The following is a 15,666-nucleotide window of genomic DNA, read 5'->3' on the forward strand; positions in this document are numbered from 1 at the left end:
GACGCCTACGTAGACGTCATATTTCTTTTCTGAGCTTTCTTCTGTTCAGTTGTCCCATATAGTGTGTTGGATACCAACTACACATGCCATATGCTGTCCTTGAAATCATAGTGCTCCTCCCACCATCCTTGTCTCCACCATTCACAAAAGATAAGCTACATGCCTTGTGTCTAAAATTACCCAATGGCATAGACTGTTCCCATCTCTCTCTCTCTCTCTCTCTCTCTCTCTCTCTCTCTCTCTCTCTCTCTCTCTCTCTCTCTCTCTCTCTCTCTCTCTCTCTCTCTCCGAAGAGAGAAGCATCCACTTTCCTCTTCGAAAGCAACATAGTGACTAAAAAATAGCAGCATAATACACAAAGACGACAAGCTTGCACAAGTTTCCCGCGCTCAGGCGCGCGGCACTACCACCCGTATATCATACAAGCGGGCTTTTTTAACATCCAGCGCGAAGGGATTAACACCTTCCACCATTTTTTTTTTCCTCCCTCTCCCATCTCCACTTATCACTTTCATATTAGTTCTCTATATGCCCAGAATATCAGACACGCAGATATCTTTATTCCTGAATTTAAGTTTTGAAGGCTATGGTTTATAATGGTCAGTCTGGAGTACCACAGTGTGAGCATTTTGCCCCACCAGTAATATCTATGCACTGCTGTTCTTCCTGGCCAAAGGAGTATCATTACAAATTCCAATGCTTGGTTAATCCTTTCATTCTGGAATTACTTTGTTCTATTTTTTTTTCCCTCAAATCTTTATTCACTAAAGAGCATTTTACAGGGATTACTTACAGTGGTCATTTGATAGACACATTTATAAATAGTGTATGCTTGGGATGTTATAAAGATCTGCATAATTTTAAATTGGTGTTTGCATTAAATTCAAGATAAAAGTCAGTAAAATTACCCAGCAACTGGCAATTACTGTACATATTGTTGGTTCTTTTCCACAGCATCACATCGTAGTGGTGGGGATCGCATTGTGCTGGCTGGAGCCATGCCCCGCCCCTCAGTTATTGGCCGAAGAGACTTGTTTCTACGCTTTGGAGACAAAGAAAAAGAAGCTCTTCAAGAATTTGCCTTTTTAGGTAACTTCTCAACATCTCATTCTGACTTAGATTCCCAGGACCTCAATACAGCTTCAGGTAGTGCAGCATCCACAGCTTGCATTACCTCCACTACCACCAACACCACCACTACCACAGCCACTAATACCAATAGTTCCACTCCTGTTTCAGTGTTGCCTATCACTACCCGAAATGCTGGTGCTGTTTTGCCTAAAGTAGATAGTAACTCATACAAGAAAAGTTTTAAATATGACTCTTTAAAACTAAGGAAAGAGAGTAACAAATCCCACCCTGCTGTGTTATGTGAGGAAGGTGATCAAGGGGGTGTGGACACTCGCAGTATTTCTAGTGTCAAGAATACAGTGCGTCAGCTCAATAAGATGAATCATATCTCAGGAATCAAAGAACCTGCCACTACTATGCCTATCAGCCCAGCTAAAAGTGCTTCCAGTACAAGCAGTAATAGATCCAATCTCCAGAAATATGGTTCCCTAGTCAGTACAAACATACCCAAACATGGCCCTGTCAAGAGTAAAGGCAGTGAAGGAAGTGTCAGTGGAGCCTTGAAGTGTAGTGTGAGACAAGGGAATGCACCATCCAGCAGAACACCATCACCTCAATTCTCTGTGAAAGACAGTAAAAGTATTAGTCATAAATTACATAGTGGTCCTTTAAACAATAATGATAAATCTCAAAGTGACAATGCAAAGGCTGGTTCTCCAACACGTATCCCTCGTATCCAGACATCATCTGTCGTGTCTTCCAAAAGCTCAAAAGCTGAATCTCCTAAATTGATAAAAGATATTAATAAAGATTCCAGTACTGAATCTACCAAAAAACTTAAACAACAGTGTGAGAAGGCACTGCCACCCAAAGGCTTTTCGAGCAGGATTGTGAAGCCCGCCTCTCGCATGCGTCCCTCCCTCCAGCAGCGATCTCCACCACAACATCCTCAGCAGCAGGCTAGCAAAATATGTATAAGGAGTCCAAGGTTAGCCAGACTAAAGAAAAGCTCAGATCCACTGGACTCCTTCAGCAACAAGTCGCTGTGTGACAGTGGGTCAAGCGAAGGCTCCGAGCGCTGTGGAGGGAGACTTTCTCTCAGTGACTCCTGTGCTGAAAACTTCTCTCCAATTGATAGTGGAGATGAAGTTTTCCATAAAGAGTGCTAGCCAGCTTATCAGCTTCGTACTAGAGCTTCATAATGTGATGCCATTATATTCCGCCAGATATGGTGCTTTGGGGGTCTTCGTGATGGGAACACACCATTTTCAACACTAGCACTGTGCATGTTTGCTGTCAGTAACTTTTGTTGAATTATTTGGGCCTATTTATTTTTAACTTATTTACTATTATTCAAATATCTTTCTGTGGGTGAGCACATTCCAACTATATGTGACCATGACAATAAGTGATGTTAAATTGCATTTAATGTTTATAATTTGACCAGTATCATTTTAATATGTCATACCTGTGGTCTTCCACTCTCCTTACCACACTGCTGTGTAATGCAACAATGGCTTCTTACCTAATGCAAGGATTTTATACAATGGAGTTCATTAATGGCTACTTGGAACAGGTCACTGTAGTATGTGTATGAGATTAACAGATTGAGTGGTGTTATGAGAAGCTGTATTTTAGCAGCTGGAGCATTGCTAGTCACTACCAAGTTAGGGCACCTAGGTAGGGTTAGAGGGATGCTGCTAAGTGTTGGTGTCTCTTGATGGTTTATGCATTTATGCAATAATTGACCATTATATGCATTTCAACTACCTTGATAAACTTGAATCCTTGAATATTTAATACAGACTACAAGGGATGGATGGTTAAGTTAAATGATATGAATGAAACTTCATGTACTAGGGTCCATATTTTGTCTAGGTACTGTACTGACATATCTATATCAATATTATGTTCAGCATTATTTTATTGACAAACTTGTAAACAGTAGAACCTATTGAGTATTATCCTATGGGAGGAAAGTTTTTGTTCTCTATCTTTACATTAGACATTTTTTACTTCTGTTGAAATTTTTTTGAAATTTAAGTAATTAGAATATTTACCTGACTGGGGAAGGCCAAAATATATTTACTGGACTAAGTTAATAATTAAGAAATATAATTTAATACCTTCACCACTATGGTCATGTTTCTCCTATTCCGTACATCATATATAATTCCTGTATTATAAATTTTGTGCAATAAATATTTTTATATTGCCTTGTCTTTGTATTTTACACATCTGCCATTGCAGCAGCAATAATACAAAGACAGTTATAATTGTTTATAACATATTTTGTAAGATGTATAAAGTATATGAATGTGTCCAGGAAGACACATTCAAACCCCAGGGAGCAACAAGCATACATGAATTGTTGTCACTTTCATGTCCATACACACAGCATCATTACATGTATGATTTGTTTACTGAGTGGATGACAAGGTGTGACCACCACCCTCTCAAGTAGTGTATAAATATTTTCACTGTGATTCACATCCTCAAAGGTAGATCTCAATCCTATACAGTGTTAAAAGATATGCGTTTCATATGTAATTAATTGTTGTATAATAGTAGGGGAAACCTTGTACATAGATTTTGTAGTTTCTTAATTCTTACATCAATATAACCAACATTTCTGCTGTCTGACTTTTAATACCCTTGTTTTGTGTGTGTGTGTGTGTGTGTGTGTGTGTGTATATATATATATATATATATATATATATATATATATATATATATATATATAGAGAGAGAGAGAGAGAGAGAGAGAGAGAGAGAGAGAGTAATTGGCTGCAACAAGGGCCCCAGTGCCATCACTGAAATGTGTCCAGTAAAATTTTTTTGATAAAGAGACAATTTTACCAGAACAGTTTTGGAAATTAAGGAGAAAGTTTTCCATATGAGATTTTGAAGACAAAGATGGCAGTTCACTACAAGAGCGGCTAAGTTGAGAGAGATTTCCAGTAAGGATGAAGTGTTGAAAAGGCACCACAATACACATCTTACCCCTGAAACACTGAGCCACTAACCTAATTCTTATAAACACCGGCTGCTATTAACACTCCATGCCAAGAAGCTCCTGCATCTGCACCCTGGTGTCCTCAGGAGACGTGACCTTGTGCCCCACTGTGCGAGTGTCCTCGTAGATCTCATGATCATTGCCGCCTTTGTCTGTCTTGTCCCCGAAGAAGTGAATTATCTGCACCACAACAAAGAGCAGGTCAAGTTTTCTTGCATTCAACACTTACCTTGACAGATTGAATCAATGTATCCCTTCCATTTACTGTAATACAAAATTCTAGCTTCAAACTACCCTTTATATTTAAAGTTTACAAGAGCCTACATATCCATTTTGTTCATTATAGTATGTATTTATTCTATATCTGAGCTACGGTAAGATACTGAAAATAATTTCATTTATGTGTCTATGAAACTAACATTCTTGTAAGGACCTGTTAGATTATCTGGTGTAATAATCAATATCCACAGGAAATCAATTACTAATAAGTTGGCTGTGATACTACTCTACAAGACAGCAGTTAGGAAGTCTTACAAGGAAAGAGATGAGACGAGAAACAACAACAACAACAACAACAAGCCCAAACAGAGATTCATGTCATGGGTAATTTCCTGATTCATGCTTTTGATATTCACTCTTTATAAGAAAACCTTCATTAATCTATTTTACTCATGACACAATCAAGGCACACACAGCAATAACCCTATATCATATTCTTACATACATGAGACATATCAGTTGTAAAAAGCAATTAAATTCTCCTTAAAGATCCACACTTCACATTTGTATATCCTGACATACAAAGAGGCACTCCAGTACCTGTCACACCACTATAGCATAAAGCAACAGGAGACTCACCTTAAAGTCATTTTCCACATAACGTAAACAGTAAGTCTTGTCCCAGCCCTTAGGGAACACGTCAAAGCTAATCTGGCCACCTGGCAGGGAAGAGATAAAACAAACTGTAGATATCATCATCCTTCATTATCATTACTATAATCACAAGTCATGCACAGACCTCAAAGAGCCATAGGGATTGTCAACTCAAAATTCTGAAAATGGAAAAGTAACATATGGAATAATACAAATGAACACATTTATAAAGAAATTAAATGCAGAAAAAACTACATATTTCTGAACACAAAGTAGCTAACTATCTATTTATCTATCAATGTACCAGGCAAGCAATCCACATGGGACAGCACAGAAATAGCACCTAAAAAACCAAACTACCTCCTGGCTCAACCAATAGTGTCATGCTTTGTCAGAGGTCAGGATTATGTCAGGATGCATTTTTTTATTATTATAATTATTATTATCATCATTGTTATTATCATTATCATAATTATTATTATTATTATTATTATTATTATTTCTTTACACATCACATGTTCTTTTATCATGTAAAATGAGAGAAAAAAATTATTTCATATATATATATATATATATATATATATATATATATATATATATATATATATATATATATATATATATATATATATATATATATATATATATATTTTTTCTACAATCATAATCATAACGATACAAAATTCTTACTGACACTGACACACCTTGATCAGATTAAAAGTTAACAGTATAGAAATAAGAGGCAGCTCACTTACCAATAGAGAACACCAAGCCTGAGTCAGGAAACTCTTCCTCCAAAGCTTTCACAAACTTCTCCCTGATGTGGTGAACCTGAAAACAACACACCAGTAATTCCCTCTATTCACTAAGCCACTACAACAAAAGCCAATTTAATAAGGAAATTATCAAACTATCTTTTCTTTAAGCAAAAAACTCACTTATATGAAAAAGTTAAGTCATTTCTCAATACACAACTATATTCCAAGATTTTGTTGATGCTGTGAGAAAAACTATCATTAAGATAGCATTATTCTTTGTCACATAACTTGTCTTTCCATAAACAGATAGTTCAAAAACAGCTAAAATAATATATAAATAAACCAAACAAGAGAAATTTACAAACAACCTAAGTTGTTGAACTCCAATTCATTCCTGAATGCTGATTGAAATCCAAAATATCAATGTAAAATGGATTAATTAATTCCAAGACACCCTTCCACCTTGTCTTATCAGCTTATGACAGACACTGCATATTTCATCAAAGATTGAATAATTGTCCTACATTCTGTCTCTCCTGCATATAGATAGACAGATATTTTATTGACCACAACTCTGATGGAAAAAATAAAAACAAAAGGAAATATTTATAGAAAACATAAATCAATAATAAATGGCAGCTTTTGTTTTCTGTAAATTTTTGAAATTGTTAACTCTGTCCCAGTATCAAATTGGCATGGCAATCAAAGCAATTAAGAGTTAAAAATTTTGTTCAAAAAGTAATTTATTCAAAACAGGAGGCATTGGGTAATCACGGTTCATTTGTTATTACAAATTAACTCTAAAGAAATTGCAATTTAAAAACTGAAATATAAAAACCACAGTGTAACAAGCTTAGGATTTCACTCACTTTGTCATATTCCCCAAACTGGTCACGTTCTTCCTGGGAGCAGCTGCGGCCCACAGGACACACGTTGATCAAGCCATTACGGAACTCAATGAAGGTGCCGCGCTTCACAGGCAGAGTGAGGGAGGACATGTACCGCAATGCAAAGTTGATGAATTTCTGCAGCTTCTCCTCCCCCATGTGGTTTTGGATGCTCTGCATGGTGGTGAAGGAGCATTGAGAACAAATTAACTAGAAAACAGTAAGTGAAAGAAGTGAGGGTATTAGAACATTTCCTTAGTGGCATGACAACAACTAAAGTCTATGCTGTCCACATAACTAATGTAAGAGTTAATGAGTATTCTCAATCATTCATCCTTTTTCTAGCAAACTCTGGAACTCCCTGCCTGCTTCTGTATTTTAACTTTTCTATGATTTTAATTCTTTCAATAGAGAGGTTTCAAGTAGGTTTTTACTGACAGTTACAACTCTATTTGGGGACCAGCATCAAAGTAGACATTTTTTTACTTTTTTTTTTTTTACTCTTGTCCCATGCCACTCCTACATATAAAAAAAATAAATAAATAAAAAGAATTATAAAAAATAAAGAAACTAGTGTGAAAGGTGTTGGGGATGCTCAGGCACAGAGAACAAAATCCAACTCTCCTCTCTGCAACATTCCTCAAATCTCCCTTACCAACATTTCTTACTATGCACTACTAACTTTGTCAGAGATAGTGCTACAGACTTTACAAGATAATCACAATTAAGTAAGGCAACAGAGATTATTTCAGTGTCTATAATAAAGGTCATAACTGCTTTATTATAGTACAGATTACATCTTTTAACCTATTATTGACAGCCATTGAAATGTCTTGTCAACCATTCAGGATGTAGCATAGATAAGTAATCTTAAATAAATAACAATAGAGTGCATAAAGTAAGCTGAGTACAGAAGCTGAAGTAAAAGCTTACCTCCTTCTTCATAAATTGACCATTTTTGTACGCCACTAGACCATTCTCGGCAAACACATAGTCAAACTTCATCAGTGCTGAAAAATTAAAAGATCTTCAGCACAGGTCATAAAAACACAAATAGGTAAACAAAATAAATACCAGAAACAAATAAACATTAATAACAAATACAATAAATCAATAAATAAATAACAGTTCTCCCCTGTTCCCTATTTTTACCTCAACAGTTAATCTAATCTGACAAAACTTGAGGATATAAATTACTCAGAAAATTGGATAACAAATTTTCAAAACAGACATCTGAAAGTCAAACTATAAAATTTGCTACCACAAAACCTGGAGGAGATTAAGAAATAAAAGAAAAAAAAAATAGTAATATTCTCAACATATTTTTTTTCACTTCAACTAATGAAATTTACATAAAAAAAATGTGAACATTATGACCACTTGTACTTAATAAATTCTCAACCCATCTTTCAAGAGGCAATTAGTGTTTCCTACAACTCTATGGCCACTTAAGCCTGTATGTATTAAAAAATGATTTGCTATCTCACCACACATTATTTCCAAAGACCACAGAGATGACTAGCCAGGTTCTTGAGTGTTTCTCCAGTTAATAATATAGAAATCCTGTTAATATATCACTGGAACCATAAAAACATCCTTAAATATCTTTGTAACTTCTAGTTGAGCCTTTCAAGAATGTTAAAGCTGTGCAGCAAAAGTTTTTCAGAATACGGTCCTCAGTGCAAACAGAACCTCACCCTCCAAGCCACCCATCTGCTCTGCTATCTTGTTGAGGTCTGAGCCGCCCACCAGGCCACACGGCACCTTCTCCTTCGTCTTCAGCATAAATTCTGCCATTACAGGTTCAATTTTCTGCAAGTAAGATGAAGGGTTACAACTGTATCTACATGCAGAATACATCCTGCAGAAAATGCCAGAAAACTGCTTTATGTACATAATTTTTGTGAATCCATGAAGAGCTGACAATACATGAGCAGAGTGAGAATGAAGTAATGAGGCACAACAGCAGTACATGAAAAGAATAAAGCAAACCACTGGAAACTTAATTGGATTTGCAATATTTTAACATTATACGGAAAGTATAGTATGTGTATGTTTGACATCAAGAAAATATCAAATCAAGTACTACATTATAGTAAAATAGTAAAAAAACTATAAGGAAGACCTGTATAATGCTGATGTTGACACGAGTGAAGCCCAAGAATTCATTTCTTTCTTTATCTCCTATTGTATCTTGGCTTCAATATCAATATAACTGATTTCATTGCCTTACCAAATTTTTTTTGTGTTATTTTCCTAATGTCACATATATACTAATAAAATGTAAATAGATTACTAAATATATTAGTAAATAGCAAAAAAATCATAATAACAATTTGTCAGGATTCAGTGCCCTAAATGTATGAAATGTAACAGCCATAACAAAAAATGTGCTTTTGGGAAGCACATCAAAACTGAGATCAGAGGACAGACAGACTCACTTTCCGAGGTTGAGTGAGTGTGCCATCCACATCAAAAAGGCAGAGAGTGTCTGGTAACAGAGCCATGCTGCACGTGCTGTGGTGAAGGAAAAACTGTACTATCTTCTTTGCTTCTTCAGTGGTTTTTCAAAAGCCTCTGATGCTCTGTAAATAAGCCTGTGTTTAGTTCATCATATATGACTCAAGCGAAGGTGGTATGGCTTATTTGTATGCATGGAGAATGTGGGTCCCACCTGGCCGAGTCCCACAGCCTACCGAGATGGTGATGTTGTGTCCTTAGTAATCACCACCCAGATCCTTTTTTTTATTATTTTTCATTATAATATCTTGACCAAGTTTATATTTTCTCATCTACATCACATGACATATCTTAGGATTAAATGTGGTAATGGTCCAGTATAACTCTAACAATCCAAACAGTAGGTAGTGTTACATGAAACTTTTAATCCCCCCCCTTTTTTTTTTTTTTTATACCATGTGGACTTTTCATGGGAATTTATGGGCTAAAGGGGATACTGTTTAGGGTACCTCCTATCTCAAAGGCCACCCGCTAGGAAACCGTTGCCCCGAGTAAGGAAGCCCAACCTACACTCGGACCGTGGACAGGATTCAACCCGCGCTTGAGATCCTCGGACCCCAAAGCGCGCATGGTTCCACTGTACCACGGCGGCCCCTTGGATTCAATATCTGTCTTGAGCATGTGTGTCTAGTGTATCGCCACTACATGGCAGCTTCATTCCTACTCAAGATGGAAGGAGCTGAACACCGATTTGCCATTACAGCCACCACAGCCAATCAAACTACATGTATTTTCCAGTCTTACCCAGGCTGGAATCTGTCCTCTCATCAGGTATTGTACTTTAGACTTATCAGTGCATACTTAGGAAGAGTCAATGTAAAACTGTGATTGTAGGACCCTGGTGAAATGGCAGAAAAGGACTACCATATGTTTTGTTTTCACCAGAGAGCAAGCAGTGTGGGAAGAAAACTTATAGTGCCAAGCATATGGTCTAAGTTAGGGGTTTCATTCATTGCTGAGGTCAATTTGATCCTTCTTGGGTAAACCCAGGTAGTGAGGGAGTGGGTGCACCAGGTTGAGTAACACCAGAGAGGTTGATAAGTTAGCGTGATATTGTGTTGTGACATATTAGCCCCAGTTGTGTCATATGTGCTGCAAACCAATGTGTAATTAAAAGTGAAGCATCCAGCAAGTGTGTCTTAGTGCTCCTGGTCCCCAGGTTGTGTTGTGCTCTATCTGCTCACACGTACGCCGAATCATTGAATTAGCCTGTGACCGCTCACACATCCAAGCTACCACCCTGGTAGTGGATCAAACCACTATAAATCTGCCTTCTCGTTTTTTTACTATTTCCTTCTAGACCTTCACAAAACCCACTATAAACATACCATACAGTACTATAGAGTGGCAGAAAAACATTGCAAACCCTCTTGATGCTACAGGTGATTCAGGATTTCTCCTGAGCCAGGTTTTTTGTAACTACCCCTAACAAGCAGGGTTTTCAGTTACATTTTTGTTAGATTACATAAAGTACAATAGTCAAGCTTACATTAGGTTAGATATGTATATAGGGAATTTGTGAAGGTGTGGAAGGAAATAATAAAAAAAATAAGGAGGCGGAGTTATACTGGATCATTAAGTTAAAATGAAGAGAGTACAGGGCAGACTGATGAATATACAATATGGTAATAAAGTGACTACCTATGGAATATAGTAGACTACGTGGTAGTTGGCAGACTAGACACGGCAGGACGCTGTCCCTTCGTTAGCAAAACAAAATCAATTCAATATAACCATTAATATAAATGTAATGTAGGCCGTCAGAAAGACACTCACTATCAAAAATACATCTGGAAGTCCACCACCTCAGTTCACCTGATGGCTGTTGGGAAGCTGACGTGACTTCTAATACTCGCAAGAACACTGGTGTGACGCCGGTGTCATTGGTGTGTAAGGAAAAACCAAGGTCAGCTTGAACGGTGCGGCGTGGCGCGAGACACGTCACTCCTCCCGCTGTCCTGTCAAAGTTTGTTTGGGTTTGTAGGCGCGCGGCGCGGGAAATTCTTTATAACGGCACCGCTGACCCGACTCGTGTTTGTATATAATATGAAATCTCCGATGATACAGTGTGCGTGTGGGGGGGGGTGACGCTGATCATGAATCGGTTGGAGACTTGAGTTTGTGTGATTGCCACGGTGACCGGTTTCAGTGTCAAAATACAGTGGAACCATGCGTGCTTTGGGATCCTAGAGGTCTCCAAGCGCACGGGTTCAAATCCTGTCCACGGTCTGAGTGTAGGTTGGGCTTCCTCACTCGGGGCAACGGTTTCCTAGCGGGTGGGCTTTAAGATAGGAGGTACCCTAAAAAGTATCCCCTTTAGCCCATAAATTCTCGTGAAAAGCCCACATGGTATAAAAAAAAAAATGGGATTATTTTACGTCTGCAAGACAACAATACAGTGTGCACAGCGTCTGGTGTGAGTGTGGCCAGAATAGGCGCGGTTTTCACAGGACGCGAATTAATACACATCAAGATTAAACCACTAAAACGCAAAATCACTGCATTGTTCTTTTCCTTGTTTCTCTTATATTAACCTCTTCAGTACTGGGACATATTTTTATCGTGAGTTTTGGCTGTGATTAGACGGTTTTGTTGACATTAGCAAGGGTGTATGGTCTTTATTTATTGATTGATTTTTTTTTTTTTTTTTTTTTTTTTGGCCATTACCCTGGCATGGGTATTAGGCCGTTTTTGCATTTTTTTCAAACTTTTTTATTTTATTGCAGTTTTGTTATTTATATATACAATTTTTATTTACTTAATGTAGTTTTTTTATTATTATTTTATTTATATTTATATTTTTATTTTTTTATTATTTTAACAAAAATAACATTGTACACTCACTCAGAATTCCATACACGCTTCATTCACACAGGGACCCTACTCGTAACTCAAAACTATTGTCTTTTGTCAGTGCATGGAGAAGGGAGAGATAAATCACAAGTACACAGGGTGGCTACGTAGCATCACTACGTATTGCTTATATACATGAAAGGGAAAAGATTCACACCAGATCACGCAAATCTGGAATCATACACACTTTCATACTTTTATTTACATACATATATTTTGAATTTTTTGAAAAGTGTAGAGTAAAATACATAATATATACACATAAATCACAACTCTCTCATTATATTGATCTCAGTCAAGTAAATCATCGGTCTATCGGCCACACCCGGGTGTTCATCACTTAGGAGGGTGGTCTGCGTTAGCAGGAGACCGCGACTCTGGCAATACGCTGCCAAGGGCCGCCTCTCACGATAACGCACAGAAGCAGGATGTGACATTGCATGTGGAACACTGTGGTGGGAAGGTGATGGCTATGTAAGGAAACATGTGCATGGGGAGAGTGGAGCCCATCCTAAGACGTGCGAGGACCACCTCCTCCCCCCTCGTGGGGCAATTGGAGGAGGCCCACTCGCCCAGGATGGGTTTGGTGGTGTGGAGGTGGAGGTTGTCCCAGTGACTCTGCCACAGGAGTTTTGCTGATGATTTAACAACTGAGAGACATGACTGCAGATCCCGACGGAGGTTCCACGCTCCCTCGAGCTCTGCAGCAGACCGAGCTAGCATGTCAGCCTGTTCATTCCCGCGTATACTGGAATGTCCAGGCACCCAAACCAGTGAGAAGGATTTATGACATGAATTCAGCTTATTAATGATGTTGCCCTGGATTTCATTTGTATCCGTGCGGCCGGACTCTATTGCCTGAAGGGCTGACATAGAGTCCGAAAAAATGACAATTGAATTATGAAGTGAATTTAAAGCATAATCTATGGCTTTGTCAATAGCAAAAATTTCAGCAGAAAACACCGATGTATGGGTAGGCAGCCGGAACCTGAGGGCACATTCACACGACCACACACTTGCACCCACACATTCACCTGTCTTGGAGCCGTCTGTGTAGAGATGTAGGGATGGAGGGAGGCCAGCGACGAGGGCTCGGAAGTGGTGTTGGAGCTCCACCTCGGTAACCACAGCCTTCTTCCCCTGAAGCCAGTTGATGTTGAAGGTGGTGGTGGGAAGTTTCCATGGGGGAAGGGTGGGCAGCACGAGCTGGTCCGCATCGTCCAGTCTCACGCCCGTTTGCTGGCAGAGCGTGTGTAGTCTGACTGAGACTGGACGGCGGACCGCATTGTGGAGGTGGTGGTGCTGCCATATAATCTTGTTTGCTGTGTTACCGAGGGAGCTTTCCGAGCCGCTTTTATCCCATGAGATAAAAGGAGGGCGTCGCGACGTAGTTGTAGTGGTGGTATTGGCCTCAACCTCCATCCGCGCCACACGAGTGCAGCGCAGGGCTCCAAGACACATTCGCACACATTCATTCTGCAGTACATCCAATCTCCTCAGTGTTGGTTCCGACGCAGACCCATACACCAGTGAGCCATAGTCTAAATGAGAACGAATTAAGGACTTGTACACCATTAATAAAGATTTTCTGTCTGCTCCCCATGAAGTACCAGAAAGGTATTTGAGGACATTGATCTTTTACGACAACGAATAAGCAATTCATTAACATGAGTCTTCCAATTGAGTCTGCTGTCAAAATGCAGATCCAAGAACTTGACTGAATTTTGAAACGGTATCGGTTGGCCTTGAGTTAATTGCAAATCAGGTACGTTACGTCTACTGAAAACAACACCGATACACTTAGCAACGGAAAACTTAAATCCCCATAGCGAGGCCCAATGCTGGACGGAATCAAGAACATCCTGAATCCGCCCCGCCAAGAACTGTGCGTTAGGCGAGGAGTGCCATAACGGACAGTCGTCAGCGTACAATGAGTATACTTAAGATTCCTGGGGACGGGAGTTGTTGACAGAATATCATTAATCATTATACAAAATAAAATGGGACTAAGAACACTACCCTGCGGCACCCTGTTCTCCTGGACGAAAACGTCCGATATTACGTTACCAGGAAGCTTGACAGAGAATGTTCTGTCCTGAAGAAAGTTATAAAAAAAAAAATGGGCAAGTTACCTCTGAAGCCATGAGCGTAGAGTCCGGGTCTCTGATCCAGACGGCCCCTGGTCTGAATCTTGTCAATCCTAGCTGTCCGGGAAATGAGACGTAACGTAACGCTCTCCCGTTATAACAGCAGCGGTGCCGTATGACCTTAATTGTTGCGGTGCCTAATGGAATAATTTCCATTTTTATTTCCTTCTCATCATGCCTGTCTATGTTTTTTTTTTATATCTGCCTTATCCTATCTATCAGTCTTCTAACCTTTATCCTCCCTCTAATCATCTGCCTCTTAATCTTTCTTCTTTCTAATCCTCGCCCTTCTCATTTTTACCCCATCTATACGTTTATCTGTTTATTTATATACTTATCAACTTAATTTTGTGCTTATTTTTCTTTCTTTTATACTAATCCTCGTTTCTTTCATGAGAGCAAAACGATTCGTAAGTTTGATTCGCGGTTCACAGAGGTTCAGTTCGGGTTTCGGAATGTGGAAGATTATTACTGCACGGCCTGCCTTCACGAAAAGGTGTATCTCGTCTGCGTCCCTCTCTCTATTCTGCCACTCCGCTGCCAACAATCCATTCCAGCCCGTGCAAGGTGTTGTGTAGTGGTGGTGGTGGTAGCGGAGTGAAGGTAGATTTGGTGTGTGCGCGTGTGTGTGTGTGTGTGTTTTTTTTTCACTGTTTGATCTGCTGCAGTATCTGACGAGACAGCCAGACGTTACCCTACGGAACGAGCTCAGAGCTCATTATTTCCGATCTTCGGATAGGCCTGAGACCAGGCACACACCACACACCGGGACAACAAGGTCACAACTCCTCGATTTACATCCCGTACCTACTCACTGCTAGGTGAACAGGGACTACACGTGAAAGGATACACACCCAAATATCTCCACCCGGCCGGGGAATCGAACCTCGGTCCTCTGGCTTGTGAAGCCAGCGCTCTAACCACTGAGCTAACTACTGTGTGTGTGTGTGTGTGTGTGTGTGTGTGTGTTATAGTAGTAGTAGTAGCAGTAGTTGAAGCTTGGATTTGGTGAGGTAGTCCATGTGGTGTGTTTGGTAAAGGTGGTAGTAATAATAAGCATTTTTGATAGTGATGCTGTGGCGGCGGCGGTGATGGTGAATGTGGTGGTGTAGTGATAACGGAATGGTCATTACGAGAAGTGGTGATTACGAAGTGAAGTGGTGGGTAAATTGAGATGGTGATAGTGGTAGGGGTAGTAAGGTAAGTACTCTAGTTACTACGGCAGTAAAATAGTGCAAGTAACCATAGTAGCAATAGTAGTAATTAATATCTCTTTATCTCTCAGGCATGCCGGTCGAGGAGACCAAGGAATCTGGTCACGTATAGTGGTGGCCTCTAACGCCAGTCACACATATGGTTCATGGAAGGCATTATCCCCACCAACACCTACTACAGCGATAGACTTTCGCAAGCAACTTCTCTTTAGTCTTCTTCAGCCTCGAGCAGCTTGAGGATGTGAGGGGCGAGGCTAAGAAGAAGGTGCGCGACATGTATGAGAATGTGTGTAGCAGTGATATTAAGACCCCAAGGCTATAGGCCGT

General features: G+C 39.5%; 2 protein-coding genes and 1 long non-coding RNA gene across 6 annotated transcripts in view; 2 read left to right on the top strand and 1 right to left on the bottom strand.

The window, feature by feature from the left end:
• LOC123498018 overlaps positions 1–3,707 on the top strand; it is a 182,268-nt gene extending 178,561 nt beyond the window's left edge. The window contains 1 exon segment of the mRNA XM_045245091.1: positions 955–3,707. Within this exon segment, the coding sequence (XP_045101026.1) occupies positions 955–2,240 (1,286 nt within the window). The 3' untranslated portion in view covers positions 2,241–3,707.
• Positions 700–11,249, bottom strand: LOC123498019 (phosphomannomutase-like). Of its 4 annotated transcripts, XR_006672613.1 has the most exons (10): positions 10,902–11,117; positions 9,047–9,190; positions 8,303–8,417; positions 7,539–7,615; positions 6,588–6,779; positions 5,716–5,791; positions 4,946–5,025; positions 4,098–4,267; positions 1,579–1,692; positions 700–1,042 (listed from the first exon to the last, which is right to left on the bottom strand). XR_006672613.1 is itself a non-coding variant. In XM_045245093.1 (9 exons), the coding sequence occupies exons 2-8, from the start codon at positions 9,110–9,112 to the stop codon at positions 4,124–4,126; spliced, it is 750 nt and encodes a 249-aa protein (XP_045101028.1). In that variant the 5' UTR covers positions 9,113–9,190; positions 10,941–11,249; the 3' UTR covers positions 700–1,692; positions 4,098–4,123. The 4 variants fall into 4 exon arrangements, 3 of the variants coding, with proteins under 3 accessions (XP_045101028.1, XP_045101030.1, XP_045101027.1); XM_045245093.1 differs by having other exon boundaries at positions 700–1,692; positions 10,941–11,249; XM_045245095.1 differs by lacking the exon at positions 1,579–1,692 and having other exon boundaries at positions 10,902–11,120.
• A 3,355-nt stretch (positions 11,250–14,604) lies between these two features.
• LOC123498021 overlaps positions 14,605–15,666 on the top strand; it is a 1,945-nt gene continuing 883 nt past the window's right edge. Inside the window, exons 1-2 of the long non-coding RNA XR_006672615.1 lie at positions 14,605–14,692; positions 15,411–15,666. The exon at positions 15,411–15,666 is cut by the window's right edge and continues 883 nt beyond it. This is a non-coding gene — a long non-coding RNA (uncharacterized LOC123498021). The remainder of the gene's footprint in view (positions 14,693–15,410) is intronic.

The sequence above is a fragment of the Portunus trituberculatus genome, chromosome 47, assembly GCF_017591435.1.
Source record: "Portunus trituberculatus isolate SZX2019 chromosome 47, ASM1759143v1, whole genome shotgun sequence".
NCBI classification, from domain to species: domain Eukaryota; kingdom Metazoa; phylum Arthropoda; class Malacostraca; order Decapoda; family Portunidae; genus Portunus; species Portunus trituberculatus.

Excerpts from the sequence above, each read along its gene's own strand:
- LOC123498019 (XM_045245093.1), bottom strand. The coding sequence starts at position 9,112 with ATGGCTCTGTTACCAGACACTCTCTGCCTTTTTGATGTGGATGGCACA. Across the intron at positions 5,792-6,587 it reads AGTTTGGGGAATATGACAAA|GTTCACCACATCAGGGAGAA; the intron begins GTGAGTGAAATC and ends TGTTGTTTTCAG. Across the intron at positions 5,026-5,715 it reads AGGCTTGGTGTTCTCTATTG|GTGGCCAGATTAGCTTTGAC; the intron begins GTAAGTGAGCTG and ends CTTCCCTGCCAG.